The sequence below is a fragment of the Lissotriton helveticus genome, chromosome 2_1 (genome assembly GCF_964261635.1).
Source record: "Lissotriton helveticus chromosome 2_1, aLisHel1.1, whole genome shotgun sequence".
Taxonomy (NCBI): domain Eukaryota; kingdom Metazoa; phylum Chordata; class Amphibia; order Caudata; family Salamandridae; genus Lissotriton; species Lissotriton helveticus.
Window position 1 is genome coordinate 1,761,561,798 of NC_136059.1, and position 19,906 is coordinate 1,761,581,703.

A 19,906-nucleotide genomic window follows, 5' to 3' on the forward strand; every position below is an offset into this window, starting at 1 on the left:
GAGCTGTATTGTACAGCTGGGTGGAGAAACCAACACATGCTCCCAGTCTATGTCTGAGCGCCGAACCGAGGAGCTCAGACCAACCCCAGCGCTGCTCACATGCTGGTAGCCTTTGCAGTGTGCAGCAGGCTCCTGACAAGGACCCGCAGATCTGGAGCAAGGCGGCAGCTGTCGGAGCACGTAAGTCCAATTTTCTTTAATTATAATTCTTTATATTTTGTTGTTTGTGTTCCCCCGCCTCACCACTTTGCAATACGAGTGGACGCTACTGTGTGTATATCGTAGACTTTGTGGCTCCAATGCAAATGGCTTATAGTGAGAAATGATCATTGAAAGCTATTGAAGCCTCTTTTTCTTTTGTGGTATATGATTTTTGGCTATTCATGTAAGTAGTTACCTGCTAACGAATACCATAAATGAATTTTTGAACTATCCATTTTGCTACAGTTCCCTGGGATACTGGTGTTCTTTTTGTTTTTACAGTACGATACAAGAACTTCTCACTTTTCTTTTCTGCTTTTTAGGTGTCGGACCGTAAGCTGCGCTTGCGCAGTCTCGCTCCGAGATTTAATGTTTTCTAGAGTGGGGCTTGAACCCGCCCCTCTTCTCCATTGGCTGGCTTCCTAACGGAGGCCAGCCATTGGAGGAGAGGGGCATCACTCCGATCAAGCCCCGTCTTTTTCAGATTCGGGGGGGGGGGTGTTTTTTAGGTTCTTTCTTTCTGTGACATCTTCAGTCACTCAAACCTAAAAACACGGCCCCGAATCCCAAAATGACCGTGTGTTTCTCCGAGGCATTTCTGCCTTGCCTCGGAGAAACGTGGTCGTGTTCATGGCGTGGTCGTGTTAACTGATGTAAAAGTCTTTTCTGATGCATTTTGGGGTTTGTTTCTGCTCTCCCATGGGCTGTTGTAGGAGGTCCCCAGCCGTGGTGCAGTTCTTGCTGCTCCCGAAAAAAGGTGCTCTGGTATAGGCTCCGCTATGAGGCGGTGAGTCTCTTAGCAGCTGACATCACTAGCGGGTGATCTCCACTCCTTTGTAGGTGGTGGCCGCCATTTTGAGGGCTCCGCAGCCGCGAGGGTGTACCTCAATCCGAACCTGCTTGGTGAGTCGCGTCGCTCTGTAGGGGTGAGGCGGTGACCAGAGAATGCCCTGATGTCCTCCTCTGGGATTGCCGCAGGCCGTATATCTTCTGGGGCTGCTCAGCAACGGGGTCGCGCCCTATCATCTCTGCTGGTTTGCCGCCGTGTCCCCCGACTGCGGAGGGTCGCATCAGGCCGGTTGGAGCGGAATTGATGGCGCTGCTAACTCCGGGATTTCGCCGCGGACCGGGAGCGGAGGTAAGACACATCTACCTGGCCAACTTGGCCGGCCATCCCCCGGCCTTTCTTTTTTTAAAGGGGAGGGGGGCCTCCCCAAAACAAAAGCGTCCCTATCTCCGCTCCTTCGTAGGTGGTGGCTGCCATTTTGAGGGCTCCGCAGCCGCGAGGGTGTACCTCAATCCGACCCTGCTTGGTGAGTCGCGCCGCTCTGTAGGGGTGAGGCGGTGACCGGAGAATGCCCTGATGTCCTCCTCTGGGATTGCCGCAGGCCGTATATCTTCTGGGGCTGCTCTGTCATTCCCCTGTCATGGTCGCCATGTTGCGGGGCTTCGACTCTCCGCTCCCGATTTCTAACTCAGCTTTTCCGAGCGACGGGGTCGTGCCCTATCATCTTTGCTGGTTTGCCGCCGTGTCCCCCGACTGCTGAAGGTCGCATCAGGCCAGTTGGAGCGGAATTGATGGCGCTGCTAACTCCGGGATTTTGCCGCGGACCGGGAGCGGAGGTAAGACACATCTACCGGGCCTCCCCAAAACAAAAGTGTCCCTTAGAGCCCCTTTAACTAGGTTCCCGGTGCCCAACCGCTTGCTCTCCTGCCCCCTCGCTGTGCTTGCTCTCCTGCCCCCTCGCTGTGCTTGCTCTCCTGCCCCCTCGCTGTGCTCGCTCCCCTGCCCCCAAACTGTGCTTGCTTTCCTGCCCCCTCGCTGTGCTTGCTTTCCTGCCCCCTCGCTGTGCTTGCTCCCCTGCCCCCTCGCTGTGCTTGCTCCCCTGCCCCCTCGCTGTGGGGCTCTGTGTGTGTGTGTGGGGCTCTGTGTGTGTGTGGGGGGGGGCTGTGTGTGTGTGTGGGGGGGGCTCTGTGTGTGTGGGGGGGCTCTGTGTGTGTTGGGCTCTGTGTGTGTGTGGGGCTCTGTGTGTGTGTGGGGGGCTCTGTGTGTGTGTGTGGGGCGCTCTGTGTGTGTGTGTGTGGGGGGCTCTGTGTGTGTGTGTGTGTGTGTGTGTGTGGGGCTCTGTGTGTGTGTGGCGCTCTGTGTGTGTGGGGGGGGCTCTGTGTGTGTGTGGCGCTCTGTGTGTGTGGGGGGGGGCTCTGTGTGTGTGTGGCTCTGTCTGTGTGTGTGTGGCTCTGTGTGTGTTGGGCTCTGTGTGTGTTGGGCTCTGTCTGTGTGTGGCTCTGTCTGTGTGTGGCTCTGTCTGTGTGTGGCTCTGTCTGTGTGTGGCTCTGTCTGTGTGTGGCTCTGTCTGTGTGTGTGTGTGGATGGCTCTGTGTGTGTGTAGATGGCTCTGTGTGGGTGGCTCTGTGTGTGGGTGGCCCTGTGTGAGTGGCCCTGTGTGAGTGGCTCTGGCTCTGTGTGGGTGGCTCTGTGTGTGTGAGGGTGGCTCTGTGTGGGAGGCTCTGTGTGTGTGTGTAGGCGGCTCTATGTGAATGACTGTGTAGGTGGCTCTGTATGTGTGTGTGGGTGGCTTTGTGTGGGTGGCTCTGTGTGGGTGCAAATGCAATAGGTCTCGCATTTGCGAGCGATTAAGCTATTGGCATTGTAAATGACAATGCCATTTATTTATGTTTTAAAAACAAAAACATAAATAAAAATAATGTCATGAGCAATGCCAATAGCTCTAACTTTAACAATGCCGAGACCATTGCATTGTAAATGCTTGTTTCTATTGTATGTGATATTTGATTTTTCTCCTAACATTTTATGTGTTGATTGCGCGCTCAGCTTGTGTGTTTGATAGTTGGAAGAAGGCAGTTATGTTAATGACAACATAAAACAGTTAAACCACTTAGGGTACAAAGAGAGGAACAGTTCTCACTATAAACTTTTCTTTATGCATTTGTAGATAAGGTTCCTGAATAGTCAGAGCTAGAATTTCACATACTGTGCGAAGAAGTGATTATTATAAAGGAGGCTGTCTTTAATGTGAGGTGTTTTACACTAGGATTTTGTATTGGTTCAAACAGTGGTTAGATTAATCCTCTAAGAACTAAATTAAGATTCCACATTAAAGGTGGTACCTTTTAAAATTGGTTTACCATCTTTGCCCCTTCTAGAAATCTTTTGATCACTGGACTTCTGAAAAAATGCTCCCCCTCTTCTCCCTTAGTGTACACTACTATGTCATATAAGTGTACTCTAAGAGAGGTATATATCACTTTTGATTTAGCAAATATATTAGATACTGGACAATAACTTAATTTGCTGTATTTTCTTGTATATTTTGTATACTGCACCACATAACAAACTGCTTCCACTTTGACATATAACATTTGCTAGAGGTGGTGTTCCCTGCTTGCTTATTTACCACCATGATTCCAATACAAGGGTTGGGTGGCCACATTCTTAGAACTCGGGAGCCATCCCGCTAAGTTGAAGATGGCAGAGTCTGAGTGACAACCCCTTCCCCTCACTGAGGTACAATAAGAATCAGGGTCAACCTAGTTTTCGTATATTCAACAATCACACTTGGTATGAGCAGTACCAGTGGAAAGTCATATACACATGTTCCACAGCAATTCATCAACAATTCCTTTCACTTGGACAGGAGGAGTGGATGCCTAGATGTAAACTGTGGGCATTTAGTTTTGCAAAACAGGTCTATGCCTGACTTTTATCATGTTCTTAATAATGTGTCTCCTCCCTCTTGGTTTAATTCCTACGTGTAGAACCTCCCTCTTGTCTGATTAGCTTCCTTCGGTTTGTTCTCTTGCTAGCTGAACTGCAATTAGACCTATGTAATTTTGGCAGCCTTTGTCCCCATTTCTTGGGATAGCTGGAGAATAGGATTCCTTCCCCTACTTCTTATTGATGTAGACTGCTGTAGTTGTGTTATCTGTTTGTATTTGAATAGTCTTCCATTTTATCTGTGAATGAAAGATATAGACTTTCAGGGCTGGAAACACTGTCTTTAGTGTTAGGCACATGTGTTTTACAGTCTCATGTTGTATCCTCTGGCCAGGGGATGCCCCATGTGTGCATCCAACCCTATGAGTAATGCATCCCTGAAGTTTGGAATTTCCTGACACCTTGCCCTGGCCCAGCTTGTCTGGGGTCACAGTAGACTATTCTTATACCCGTTGTGAATGTGCCCACGCATGGCCTTTGTGAAAGTGTAGTAGGTGATAGCTCCTCCCCCTCATTAAGTCAGAGATGGCCCATCCTGCCAACACCTATGCTCCTTTATCTCACTGTCTAGGAGCAATACACAAAGACCAACTGCCAGCTACACCTAGTCATCTGAGCTAGGAAACAGGCTGCAGGCACCAAATGGTTAGGAGAAGAAAATGCCAGCTTTCTCAGTGTCATTTTCAAAATTGTGACTCAAAATCAGACTTTACCAATAAAATAGGCTTTTAAATTCCAATTCTTTACACACCCTAACTGCTCCCAATTGAAAGTTATCACTTATTAAATGTAATAAGCAAACCCAATGTTATCCTATGGGAGAGGTAGGCCTTGCAGTAGTGAAAAACAAATGTAAGATTTTTTTTCACTACAAGGACATGCAATAATTAAAAGTACATGACCAACTTGTTAAGTACACTGTACCCTGCCCTATGGGCTGTTTAGGGCCTACCCCAGGATCGATTTATATGTATTAAAAAAGACGGTTTAGGCCTGGCAAAACGTTTATTTTGCCAGGTCAAAATGGCAGTTTAAAACTGCACACACAGGCTGCAATGACAGTCCAGAGACGTGTTTAAAGGGCTATTTAAGAGGGTGGCCCCATCTGTGCAGCTGCAGGCCCGCTAGTAGCATTTAAGATACATGCCCTGGATACATGTAGTACCACTTTTTTTTTTTTTTGCAGAGTTTTATATAGCGCGAACTAGAACCGAACCGAATCAGTTATCAGAGCGCTTTACATAGCACCAGTTACGTTACATGAGGACACACTTTCATTTTAGGCACGGGGAGATTAAGTGATTTGCCCAGAATCACAGGGGGTTATTGGCGTCGTTACCGAGACTCGAACCAAGTTCCCCAGGTCCGAGGTCGAGCGCCTTAGCCGTTAGGCCAACCCCTCTCCTTTACCAGGGACTTTCAAGTAAATTAATTTTGCCAATTGGGTGTAAGCCAATTTTACCATGTTTAACCCCTTCAGTGCTGCGCGAATTTCGCTGCAGTGCTGAAGGGTTTAAAACCGTATTGGCTCATGACGGAAATGTTCCGTCATCAGCACCGGAGCACCGACGCTGATGACGGAACCGTTCCGTCATGAGCATGCAAGGGGTTAAAGGAGAGAGCACAAGCACTTTAGCACTGGTTCGCAGTGGTAATGTGCACAGAGTCCTAAAAGCCAACAAAAACAGGTTCAGAAAACAGGAGGGTGAAAGCAAAATGTTTGGGGGTGACCCTGAAGAAAGGGCCAAGACCAACATCAAAGATAACATTGCTTTGGTAGTTATTAGCCATTAAAAAAAAAATCATTTTTAGGGAATAGCTTCCAAACATGTTTTCCCCTGTGAGTGGCGTACAGATGATGTTCAGCTACATTTCAGGTTCGAATATAGATATTGTGAGCCAGGCATGACTGCAGAGTGTTGAACCTGTGAACATTTGTCTTCTGCCAGTGTCAGTGACATCCAAGACACATTTCACCATGCATTAGAGATTGCCTTTCCCTCCTGCATAAAGGCTTTTACTCTTTTCATGAATAGTTCTGGGAGACAGTGCATTACCAGCTATTTCCTTCCATTGCTTAAGGTCGTACTTATTAAGGATAATGTAAGAGATAGTAATCCTCCATTGTGTGGCCGCAGACCTCTCCTTTTCACTTGCAACAGTTTCTAAACTCTTGCTGTCTTTATCGGCAGCAGGGCCTGCAGATGCAGGTGCATTTGACAATTTTCTTGAGGTAGAGACAGCCAGTGAATTGCCAGCCATGTTGCCCTTAACATGAACAGAGTCCTGTGAAGATGGTTTATATTTCTTCTCCACCCCAGTATTTGCAACTTTGGAAGGCCCTGGTTCACTATCTCTATTAGTGTGTGATATATCGAGAAGTCATCTTTGGATATGGTTTTGATGGAGAAGTATCTATCTCCTGAAGGGAATCTACATCTATTTCCTGATACATAATTACTTCAGTTATCACCTTAAACTGGTGTCTTGGGTGTCTTCCTAAAAATATGTGTGTTCCTCTTACTACTCTTCGAGTGGTTCTGGTGCCTAAGGTTTTGTATATTCTTCTGTTTTAATTCCTCCTGTGATCTTTTATGGCAGATTATGACGTATTGAGAACGAACTAGTTATTTTGTCACATCCTTCTTTCCTTTTGCATTAGGGATGCCATCTCAACCTTGAGACATGGATTCCTTTTTTCAGCATTAAAGGTTTTTTAAAGTCTGAGAGTTGCCAGTGGTCCCCTAGACTATTGCTTACTCCCCAACATACTCTTTTTTTCCCCTTCACAAAGTGGAAGGGGTCCCCCTTTCTGTGAATGTGCTACCAGCCCAACTCAGGAGTCTGTAACTTTTCAATGTTATGGACCAGGTAACTTCTGCAAAACGTTGATACATCTTTTAACGAATCGCTAAATGCAGGCCGCACCCTAAACACGCCCACCCCAAAAAAACAATTTGTTATGGGTTTCTAAACCCATTTTGTGATTCAGTAATCTGTTACCAAGTCTCAAAATAGATTTAGTAACAAATAGCAAATTGGTGTCCCAAATCCTGCGATTTTGCGAATCACAGGCTTTGCGACAGAATTTTTTTTTTTTACACAGCAGGTGCATTTTCTAAAAACAGCCAGTTAACTCTGTCTAGGTACGCAGGGCAATTTGACATCAAGGTCCTCCGTCAACCTTTGATGCATACATAGACGAGCTCTGTATCACAATGTTGCAGACGGTTTCTGTACTATATAAATGAAACAACATAGCAATTTAGAAACTAAGGTTAGCTGAGAAGCAGAGCGGAAGAACATAAGAGAATTAGGGTCTATGGTATGAACATGACTTATAAGAAGAGGGCAAATGGACTTACATTCAGCAGTCCTTGAACAAAAAGCCCAGACTCGTATTTAAACGATGATTCACTTCGACAGAGTCTGGAACATTTCCGTTCTGAAGGAGTCAGAAAAAGGCTCAAAGTCTTGACCATCTGCAAATAAAGACATAGTGTGAAAAAAGCAGTCGGAAGACAGGACGACTTATGTTATATATGTATTAATGGCACACAATCTTCAGTTGGTCTTGCAGTGCAATTCTGCTTCAGTATTTTTTTGCCTCAGTTTCGAGGATTTCACCACAAACCAGAATCTGGCGTTATTTGTAAGCTGTGATAAGTATCAAGTAAAGTGATAGTCTCTGTTTTACTACTCATAATTAGATTTATTCAAATATGTTAGGTGTTTCCGGAGGCAGAGCCCAGATGCTTACATGCTGTCTAGCTGTGTTTGCACAGTGACGAGTAGGTCTGTGTATGTGTGTGTGAATTAACTCGAAGTATCGGATGGCGCTACAAAGTTCCGATGTACATCTGATGGTGTACCTGGACTGCATTGGGTCGTGTTACGAGTTCTGACTAGACATGGTGTTGTGTGATAGTATGGTGGAATACTGTTGTTGGCACACCGATATCCATTTCCGTGTAGATCTGTGTAATGTTGGAGGTGTGAGAGGTGTTCTGTCTAATACAATATATTAGATGTTTGTATGCGTTGGATAGTGGAAAATGCCACCACGAGCACGTTCCTACCGAAATTTAAGACATGTCTGAGCTATGCTGCGTACACGTACAGTGGTCTGTCTAATGTCACCTGTAGGTGGTTGTATTAGTATTAAGTCTGTTGGGACAGCCATTTAAGGTATATGTTAGCTGTGTTGCTTCTGTGTTTTGATCTGCCCCATTTATATCTTTGGCCCAACCTGTGGATCGGAACCATTCTGCCTCTTCCTCCTTGGCATGTGTTGCTTACAGATACAAGTACAGGCCCCAACATTGTGCCCCTACTGGACATGATACCAGACAGACATAACAAATACAAGGCCCAAGAATCGTGTCCTCCCAAGCATGACACCATGAACACAGACAACTTGTAATTCCTGGCCGGTTAACATAGAGGAGTGAGAGGGGTGTAAGATGTGCAATAGCACCTTTATCTATTAGTATGGCATCAAATCACTTTCTCAATATAGGCACCCTTTTTGTTGTATGATTGGTAAGATGGTGTTTACAGTCAGAAAGAGTGAGAGGATGAGCGAGAGACAGGGAAACTTAATGAGGGTGTGTGCGAACAAGTGAATGGTTGTATGACAGAACCCTGCATGCCTTTACAATGCAGTCACTACTCCGTCTGTGACATTACCACGCGTTACTTTACCACACAAGTTGTTACCGCGACTTGATTTAGGGGGTGCTGGACTTTGGAACAGTATAAATTACTATTCCAACTCCAGTCTACGCAACAGTAGGAAAGGTGTTGGACTTAAAAATCCAACACCATCTAACGGCTTGCATAGTAGTCACAAGTGGTAATGTTGCAGTTGGGGTAGTGACTGCATTGTAAAGGCAGGTTGTTGTGTGTGAGGGGTAAAGGATGTTTCCTCAAGTGAATATATCTATCTGAAATTGGGCCTGCCTGGAGATTAAAATTAAGGGTGCTTTTTGTCAGAGAATTTCTAGGCCTGCTGGAGAGGACTCAATCAGGATTTAGGCCGGAACTTAGTAAAGAAACAGCATTTTTAACTGTTTCAGAACATCTCTGCAGAATATTAGACTAAGGGGGAAACAACCTTTACAACGCAACTTTTACAACGCACTACCATTACAACGAAACTTTTACAACGCAAAAACTTTTACAACGCATACCATTACAACGCATGTTTTTACAACGCAAGTACTTTTACAACGCATGCCATTACAACGTAAGTATTGGTAAGTATATAATTATATTTAATATTTTATATGTTTTTTTTTTTTTTAAGTTTTAAGTTTTCAGTTTTTGGGTAAAGGGGTATTTTTAGGGTTCAGGGTCAGTTTTCAGTTTTTGGGTAAAGGGGTATTTTTAGGGTTCAGGGTCAGTTTTCAGTTTTTGGGTAAAGGGGTATTTTTAAGGTTCAGGGTCAGTTTTCAGTTTTTGGGTAAAGGGGTATTTTTAGGGTTCAGGGTCAGTTTTCAGTTTTTGGGTAAAGGGGTATTTTTAGGGTTCAGGGTCAGTTTTCAGTTTTTGGGTAAAGGGGTATTTTTAGGGTTCAGGGTCAGTTTTCAGTTTTTGGGTAAAGGGGTATTTTTAGGGTTCAGGGTCAGTTTTCAGTTTTTGGGTAAAGGGGTATTTTTAAGGTTCAGGGTCAGTTTTCAGTTTTTGGGTAAAGGGGTATTTTTAGGGTTCAGGGTCAGTTTTCAGTTTTTGGGTAAAGGGGTATTTTTAGGGTTCAGGGTCAGTTTTCAGTTTTTGGGTAAAGGGGTATTTTTAGTGTTCATGGTCAGTTTTCAGTTTTTGGGTAAAGGGGTATTTTTAGGGTTCAGGGTCAGTTTTCAGTTTTTGGGTAAAGGGGTATTTTTAGGGTTCAGGGTCAGTTTGGGGTTTTTGGGGTACAGGGGTATTTTTAGGGTTCAGGGACAGTTTGGGGTTTTTGGGGTACAGGGGTATTTTTAGGGTTCTGGGTTAATTTGGGTTTTTTGGGGTACAGGGGTACAGGGTAAAAATTTTTTTTAAATTAAATTAAATTAAATTAAATTATATTAATTACAATTAATTAAAAAAAAAATATATTATATACTTACCAATACTTACGTTGTAATGGCATGCGTTGTAAAAGTACTTGCGTTGTAAAAACATGCATTGTAATGGTATGCGTTGTAAAAGTTTTTGAGTTGTAAAAAATTCGTTGTAACGGTATGCGTTGTAAAAGTATGCGTTGTAACGTCATACATCCGACTAAGGAGTGCTTGCTGCTCTACTGTTATTAGATTTCTCTGCAGCCTTTGACAATCATGTCTCACCCCATTCTATAGAGCCTTTTCAAACTGGGGATTTGTAAAACCGTTCTGAAATCGGTAGCCTCTTTGTCTCCAACAGATCGCAATCAGTTTTTCGAGGACCTTAACCTTTTCGATGCTGATGACGAGCTCAGCTCGTCATCAGCTACGGCGCTCGTGTGCGGATGACGTGCTGAGCTCGTCATGTAACGCGGTAATTTGAAAATTGCCGCACACAGCGGGAAAATGCACCGCATCGATGTGGTTAAACATCCTCCTCTTCTTTACTCTTGTAGGGGTTCCCCTTTGCTCACTCCTGTGTCCCACTTGGTTCTTTGTGCATATGGTTCCCTTTGTAGAGTTAGTAACGTCACATGATTTTAGCATCCGGGATTATGCAGAGGACACACAACTCATAGTCTCCATTACTCACTCTCCTACCATCACACAAGTTAAAAGTTTAGGCATGCACATCAGGCGTAGATGAATGACTTGCATAAAAATAAATTGTGAGAAAACAGCAGTGCTATTCTTTGGAAGAGAGAACTCTTTCAGGTCCCATTACTGGTGCTCGTCTGAACTTGGGTCCTCCTCCCCTTGCATGCCCCTAGCCCAAGGCCTCATTATTAGTCGCATTGATTATGGGAATGCCCTTCTTACCTCAATAAATGAAAACCTTTTGACTAAGCTACAAGTATTGCAGAACACCGCAGCCAGACTGGTGCTGGACCTTCCTCACCCAATCTGTTCCTTCTCTTAAGACCTTGCACTGGCTTCCCATTAGGAAACGTATTCAATTTAAAGTATCCTGCTTAGTCCATAAGACTATTCATGGACAAGGTCCAGTTTACCTGGTAAGAAAGCTCCAACCCCATTTACCCACCAGAGCCCTTAGGTCCGCCTGCAAGCAGCTTTTAAAGGTCCCTAAAGTGCGTACAGTGAGAAACGGTGATAGGTCTTTTAGCAAATCAGCTCCTGATATCTGGAATTCTCTGCCCTTATCAATCAGGATCCAATCCAACTATCTCAGGTTTCGTAAAATCCTGAAAACCTGGCTGTTTTAGTTAATTCCATTTTATCTTACTCTTAATCTGCCCCTCGTTCTCTGTCTGATGTTCTGTGTTTAGTGCTAGCGCTCTGAGACCTTCGGGTGATTTATGCGCTATACAAAAGCAATTTACATAACATTACATTACATCACATCCGATTTTTCGACTCACAGTTTGTTTCAGTGCCAGCTTGAGGTTTGTGCTTTTAAGAGCCTTGCTTGCAGCAGTTTGTTCCTTATTTGCCTGCTTTTTCTCCTAAATCAGTGGTTCGTGCGTTAATTACCGCTAGACTGGATTATGGGAACTCACTCTATGTCCATGGCTATTTGCCCCAAAGACTGCAAATTGTTCAGAACCTGGCTGCTAGATTAGTACTTAATGTTCCCAGCAGACATTCCGTCACACCACATCTAAAATTTCTTCATTGGCTTCTAATAAAAAAAAAATGTTTAAATCACTCTGCTTTGTGTTCAAAGTAGTCTTGTCTCTGAAAGGTCCCGCTTACATTTAGAATCTCATTCGGCCTTATGTTCCAGCTCGCCCCTTACGCTCATCCAGTACTGACTTGACCTCAATTCCAAGGCACAAAAGCAAAAATAGACCGAAGATCCTTTTGTGCTACCAATTACGATATGCTCTGTCACAAGATTTGAGACATACTTGTTAAGAAAATGTCTTTAGAAAAGCGCTAAAAACCTGGCTTTTCAAACCATTATACACTTTGTACTTCTGGCTTCACAGTTCCTCAGTTTTATTCTGTCTCCTAGCACCAGGACGCCCTATTTTTGTGCATTTGATACGCTTTACAAGACATTCATTCATATAGTTTAAGACGGTCATTGTTAGGCCACCAGACTGTAGGTCGCACTTTAGATTGCCTTCAAGGATGCTCTGTGGAGCCCCAATGCACTAGGTCGGATGAGGGCATTTACTTTTATTTTGGCACACCATGAATGCAGGAAAGATGCAGAGCACAGACCTGCGCCCATTTCATTCTGAGATTAGGACCCTGGAATGCTAGGTGAAAGAGGGCGAGTGAGAGACAGAATGTAGTGCACTGCTGTGCAATGTAGAGTGCATGCAGAGGAGAAAGGAGAATGAGTGCAGACTCTTCTAGTTTTGCTCTAGGATTTCAGAACATTAACTAATGCCGCGCCTTTTTTGGCTATTTGGTGTAGTTCGCGCTTGGTCCTCCATAACATTCTGCCCACATAAGGTATTCAAGCCAAATTTGTGTCCTTCTCTTCTAACATCCTGAAGATTCTAAAGTTACCCCAGGGGTTGTGGATTGCCCTGGAGGGGACTAAGAAATATGGGCAAAATACAGCTCAACTTTGGGTTTTTGGGCAAAAATGAGAAAAACGCGCTTAAGAAGAAAGCTTCTGTTTTTTTCCCCTGCAAATGGTATCAATGAAGGGTTTGTGGTGCTAACATCACCATCTTCCCAGCTTTCAGGAACAGGCAGGCGTTTTTCAGAAAACCATAATTTTCCACAGTTTTGGCATTTTACTGGGACACGGCCTATTATTTGTGCTTTCAACCACCCTCCAGTTAGTGGTAGAAATGGGTGTGAAACCAATAATGCATCTCGGAAAGCTGTACATTTCTCGATAAGTAGACAAAATTCTGAATTCAGCAAGAGGTTAATTTGTGTAGATCTTTCAAGCTTTTTCTATAGAACGTAACGGATGAAATAAAAAAATATTGAAATTTAGTTTTTTTTTTTAAAACAGCAGTTTGTGCCTAAATTTGTACCTGTAACTTCTTCTAACTATGGTAGATCTTTGAAAGCAATATACCGTTACGTCCGCTGGATCCTTCTGGTTGCGGTGATATATGAGGCTTGTAGGTTCGCCAAGAACCAGAGGTACCCAGAGTCAGTAACTGAGTTGCACATTGCAATGGTTTTTCATTGTGTACCGAGTTCACAACAATTCATTTTTTTAAATATAAAAAGAGTGAAAAATCGGTATCAAGGAAACCAATTTTTTTCTGAAATAGGAAGAAGATATGAAGTTTAGACGCAGTGGGTTATTGTGCATCTCTGAATTTGTGGGTACCCATATTAGCATGTGAATTAGGGGGTATTGTTCAAAATGACTTTTTTTTTACAACTGTCTTACATTTGGTAGGCAGAAATGCACAGAAAGACAAATGGTAATAAAAGTTATTCTATTATTCTGTGTTCCCCCAAGTCTCCCGATACAAATAGTACCTCACTTGTGTGGGTAGGCCTAGTGTCCGAAACAGGAACAGGCCAAAACGAAACAAATTATTTTTTTGCAATGTGCCCAACTATGGATTTTGGGCCCTAGCTCATCCGGCACCTCGGGACACCTGGCAAACTTGCTCATTTATGAAAACTAGACACCCACAGGAATCCAGGACGGGGTGACTTGTGTGGCTCTCACCAGGTTCCGTTACCCAGAATCCCTTGAAAACCTCAAATTGTGAAAAAGAAAAAACAAATTTTCCTCACTTTTTTGTGACAGAAAATTATTGATCTGTGGGGAGCCACAAACTTCCACCCACCCAGCATTCCCCCAAGTCTGCTGATACAAATAGTACCTCACTTGTGTGTGTAGGCCTCGTGCCTGTGTCAGGAATAGGCCCAAAACGCAACGTGAATACATCACATTTTTCCAGTAAAAACAAATTATAGGTCTCGCCTAGGCAGAGCATGCGCCGTCTCGAAGAGACATGTAGTATCTGGGATATGGGCTTCAAAAAACGCCCACTTTTTCACTGGTTTCTCTTCCTGCCCTTTAGAAATGCTGGCCTATCATTGGTAAGTACACATAGTAGTCCCTCCTTTTATTCCGCCCTGGAGACTGATCATGGTACATGAATCCTTTCACTGTGGGCCATATGTTTTCCATCAGTGCACTACTTTGTCTTTTTCTCTGTCCTCGCTGCTGATCCCAGTTCACATAATCATCCTCCCTTCCCAGAACACCACCACCCGCCAGTTGCAGCGTGTTTGTATCCTAAACAGCTGCTCTTCACTCCCTCTCATGAGCTGAATCTGCCTCCTCCTCCCTACGCGTTCCCCCATTAATGACATCACAAGGAAGCTGGACATTTAAAAAAAAAAAAAAAAATACTGCTTTATTTGTACTGTGTCTCTTTCTGTGACATTTACAAATCTGTTTTGTTTGAGTATCCTTGGGGGCACAGTTTTGTTTTGCCAGACAGACTTTATGTATGTAGGTTTGAGTCCCACAACGACATAATTGACATTGCCACTTTAATAGGTCCCTCGAAAATGCTCTTATTCTTTCTCTGCTCTTGCCCCTTACCCAGTCGTGAAGCTCAGACGTTTATTCCATTCCCCGCTTAAGCATGTCCCGGCTCTTTCCAAAATGCAGCACGTGCATGTCGCAGCCCTTTCCAAAATGAACAATCTTGCCAGCTTCAAACTCCTTCCCGGCAGTGGGCTCGGAGATTTCTGCCAGGAAGCGCAGGCCATCCATACCTCATGTTGCTTGTGTCACTGTGCCTGCACTTAGTTAAAAGACATTTTCATCTTTTATGTGTTTTAATAAATATAGAGGGGTAACATTAGCATATCAGGGATAATAGTTGTTTCAACTGCGTATTTGTTACAAGCTGCTCCCGCACTTTTTTAACAGGTTTGGGAGAGATATTATAATAAATAGATATATTTTCACATTTCTTGCACTGCACCAACACTATCCATCAACTGCTTTTGTATATATTAGGTTTATATTCTGGAAGTTATTGACCAAGAGGGTCATTAGATTTTACATGCCTTTTTTCTGCCGAGATTTCAGTGACTGGTATGAAATCCGATCCACATGATTTCCCTCTGTGAATAAGAAGTGCTGTGAAAGGAAAGAAGGAGATCCAGATGATGACACTGGCCATCAATGGTAGTTGATGGAAATCCTACTATATTTATTATAGTCACTCTTTCACCTAATGGGCGAGATGTTATGTGTTGTCATACACTAGTTGTGGGTTAAGATACCAGTTGTTGTGCCTTTACTCTTTGCTTTGACCACCAGATTTTGTTGTTTATTCATTTAAGTGATATTGGGGATTAAATCTGAGAGTTGGCCGTAAAACTGTCCCTAGGACCCTTTTTCCCTTGTGGAATTGTATGTAGTGAGTAGGACACAGCCCAGGTGTAATAGCAAAAGTAGCTCACACGTCATTAAGCAGTTTCAGGGTGCTGTACAAAGCATCTGCATATCTGAGTACAAGAACGCTGCTTGGAACAATTTTAGAGTGCTGGGAACAAGTTTTTGTAATAACGGGAGTACACGAAACACAACAATGGGGCATTATTTTGAAGCGTGGAGTGCAGAGAGATAATAGTTTCTGCACCACAGACATGCATCAAGCCACAATTGTCATGTAAGAAGCACTCATGTGAGACATTGTTTGCCAAGCCCCCCTTTAAAGCTCTTGCGCTACTGGTAACGTCATCCAGCAGCACAGGTAGATGCATGAAGTATGCCTCCAAACGGAAGTAGTAAGTGAGCAGTACTTAACAAAGTTATCATTGAACTGACTCTTCTCACTGCTATTAAGCTCTTAATGCCCCTGGAAGGATTATTATTTTAAAACTGGCTGATTCCTCTTCCTCTTCCTATTCCCAGCATAGTCCCATTTTACCTTTCAATAATCCAACTTCTTCATCCTCGTTCACTTACTAATCGTTAGAACTGGACATAGTTGGTGAGCCTTATCTAACAAAATTGCCCTTGAATATACACACATTAGTGCAGTACAAGTACTGTCCATTGCTGGTTTATTAATTTAAAACTGTTATTCTCCACCTCTCCCTTCCCGTAGCACAGTCCTATTACTCCTTTATATAGACCACTTTGAATACCCTCATTCCCTTGCTACTCTCTGGCATTGGTTTGATCTTTATAATAGTTTAGCATTTGGGAAATCTGCATGGTAAGAAATCGAAGGTGTATTGAATGCAAATCAGGTGAATGATTACTGGTTTAGAAAAAAACAATGTTTTTCATTCTTTCCCATTCTGTGTGGATTGTGTTTCTCTAAGCACACATCATGGCGTTAAGTGAATGAGATGTACATATTAACAGCAGTGGTGAGTCATTTGCTACTGCTCTAAAGGCTGCAGAATTAGGCAGAAAGTTTTCTGAGTAAAATTAAGTGTCACTGTTAACTAAATAAACACAGCATAGCAAACAACTGATACTAAAAAATGGAGTCTGCCACCGAACCTGCGGGATTGATTTTTATTGGCCTATCCGCAATAGTATAGCATGTGTGGAACAGTAATCATCAATTTTTTCACAATAGGTCTTACATTAGTGAAAGTTGAGCTATTGGCGCTGCAAATGTTAATGTTTGTTAGGTTTTTTTTGTGAAAAAATATCCCAGCTGTATCATAAGTGATCAAATAAAATCCACAAAGGAAGAAAAGGGTGCTGTATTACAGGCTGTTGTTACTAGGTGTCCCTGTGGAGTTGTGAAGGGACCTCTATTAGCCACACAACATACTGCACCCTTACTTATGCTATTGCTGGGATATTTGTTAACAGAAATAATCAAATAAACATTATTTGCAATGTCAACAGCACATACTTCCAGTAATGCGAGACCTATTGCATTTACAATGCTTGTTTTGCAATGTGCTTAGCTGTGGATTTTGGGACCTTGCTCAGCCAGCACCAAGGGAAACTTAGCAAACCTGTAAATGTTTTATTCTAAACACCCAGGGGAATCCAGGATAGGGTGACTTGTGTGGCTCCCACCAGAAGCCCTTGTAAATCTCAAACTTTGTCAAACAAATCACATTTTCCTCACATTTCTGTGATGGAAAGATCTTGAATTGGCGGGGTGCCACATTTAACCCACTCAGCATTCCCCCAACTCTTCCGATAAAAACGGTACCTCACCTGTGTGGGTAGGCCTAGTGCCTGCAACAGACAATGGCCCCACATTTATTGTGGAGACATCAAAATTATTTGTCACAAAACAAACTGGTTTTGCAACCGAGTCACCTGCCTTTTTGGTCCCAGGCTCGATGGCCATCTCTGAAAACTAGACACCCTGGGGAGTCCAGGGAGGTGTAGCTTGCGTCGATTCCCCAATGTTTTTTACTCAGAATCCCTTGCAAACCTCAAATCTAGCTTAACAAATTTAATTTTCCTCGCATTTATGTCTGGGATCATCACGCCTGCACAAATTTCCTACCACCCAGCGTTCTCCTTGGTCTCCCGATAAAAGATATATCTCACTTGTGTGAGTGTCCAATGCAGAATCGCTTAAAACATATATAATTTTTTTTAGCATTTAGAGCACACTGTGCTATCCCCAATATCTATGTTTTTGGCCTTTCCCAGTCACCGGCCCTTGGTCCACCCACAAAAGGGAGGTATCATTTTACTCAGGAGACAGAGTGGAACGCTGGGTGGTAGGAAATTTGTGCTGGTGTGGTAATCCCAGACAGAAATGTGAGACAATTGTGACTTGTTAGCTAAATTTGAGGTTTACAGGGGATTTGGGGTAAGAAAATGTTGGGGGATCCACACAAGACAAAGCTCTCTGGACTCTACTGGTTGTCTAGTTTTCAGAAATGTTTGGGTTTGGTAGGTTTCTCTAGATGGCCACGAGGCCGGGACCAAAAATGTAGGTAACCACCTTGCAAAACTAGGTCGTTTTGTGATCAATAATCTTGATTTCCCACAATACGTTTTGGGCCCTTCCCTGTCGCAGTCACTTGGCCCACCTACACAAGTGAGGTAGCATTTTTATCAGGAGACCTGAGGGAACGCTAGGTGGTAGGAAATTTGTTGCTAAAATTGAAGCTTTAAGGGATTCTGGGTAAAAAAAACAAATTGGGGGATCCATGCAAGCCGCCCCTCCCTGGACTTCTCCGGATGTCTGGTTTTCAGAAATGTCTGAGTTTGGAAGCATTGGAGAACGAGGTAGTATCTGTGAGGCCTGCACAAATTTGTACTTCACTGGGAACCAAACACCCTATTGTAGCGCTTGACTCTGAGGGTAGTGTTGCAGAGCAGTCTAAGGCTTACTCAAGGGTGGTGGTGTAGGCTAGTAATTGCCATTTACATGGACACAGAAATAACACTCAATAACTCATTGTCCAGTCTGTACTTTGCTTTATAAAAGTAAGAGAACATTTATTAAATACACACACTACTCAATACGATGCACCAATTTACAAATATACATAAGCTGTTGAAATTACTTTGTGACACTGCATAACTTCTCCACCCCTCCCACAGGAGGGGTATGGTCTACTACCACCACTCCCATGTATGAACATCATCTTGCCCCCTAATGCAGTGGGTTGACACAACCTGGAGCGAGGGCCTTCCCAACTGGCACTATCCCAGTTGTGACCCACCCCATCATCTCAACAAGCATTAAAAATAGGTAATCCTGCCCTGGGGACATATAACTGTGACTGAGCATCTCATACTGACCATCCAGTATGCACCTCTACATCTTTAGTGGCTAACAGTTTGGGTTGTTCTTCCCCTATGGCAGTAGCAAGAATACATGTTTTTACATAACTTTAAAGGAGGTACCCAGCATAGCTGATAACAGTTGTAATGCAATGCAATTAAAGCCCCTAAAAGGCATCAGAGTTGAATCACAGGATTAAGCATATACAGCCAGACACCCTAGTAGGAATGTCTGGAAACATAACCCCATTTGGCTTAGGATTTCACCTTACACAGGTATTTCACATAACACATGTGACTTTCAGTCCCTCTAGAAGAAATAACATTGGTAAATGCACTTCTCATGCAATTGCACCTCTTCACCTCCAGGGAATGCCCTTCTCGAGACATCCCCAACTGAGACCTTCATAATGTGGTGCAGTCCCTAAGGCACCCCCCAGCTGTAGAACAAAAGTTCCAGCCTGAGGATGCTTTGACTGCTGGCTGAGCCCTTGAGGGGTTATTCTTATAGAGTCCCCAGAAACTCAGGGGGGGACATCTCGTGCTGGGGGACACCGCGTTGCTCCTGCAGCTCTCCCTGCACCTTGCACTCATCTGGCGGTGACTCCATCCTCCTGGGGTCACCACATACCAAGAACCATCCTCCTTTTCCTTGCAGGCCGGTCCGAGCCTGCCAGGCATTATGGGGTGGAGCGCCCCTTGCACGCATTTATAGCAGCGGCTCTCCCGCTGCTTCAGGGAGAGCCACGCTGCCCCCGGCGGCCTCCGCATCATTTCCTGGCCTCTGTGGGGGGCCCGGTCCCACCCAGACCTTCAGGTGAGTGATGGCAGCTCGGGGAGCCCACCCCCGGTCCGGAGGTTTTTCGGGGGCCCGGTCCCACCTGGGCCCCTCTCTGCAGGCTCGATGGAAAGCCACTCTGGGAGCCCACCTCTGGTGGCTCCCGCCAGCTCCCTGACTGGCCAGCACCCCCGTTTGCTGCCGCGTGAGCCGGCACCCTTTTTCTGGTCTGCCCGCTCTCACGGGCAGACACAGTGACTCCCGCCACTCCGGTCGGACCTCAGGGTAGTGCAACGGCACTCCCCCCGCCTTCCTCCAGCCACAGGGATTCGGGGCCTGGAGTCGGGATCCCAGGCCCCCCGGGACACCTTCACAGGGAGCGTGACTGCACTTCCAGACTTTGC

The 19,906-nt window shown here is 44.4% G+C and overlaps 1 protein-coding gene across 3 annotated transcripts in view; it reads right to left on the reverse strand.

Moving 5' to 3' along the window:
* C9orf72 (C9orf72-SMCR8 complex subunit) overlaps nt 1-19,906 on the reverse strand; it is a 338,230-nt gene that overhangs the window by 80,271 nt on the left and 238,053 nt on the right. For all 3 annotated transcript variants that reach the window (XM_078676720.1, XM_078676718.1, XM_078676719.1), the window contains exon 6: nt 7,303-7,419. In XM_078676720.1, coding sequence (XP_078532846.1) covers nt 7,303-7,419 — 117 coding nt within the window. The remainder of the gene's footprint in view (nt 1-7,302; nt 7,420-19,906) is intronic.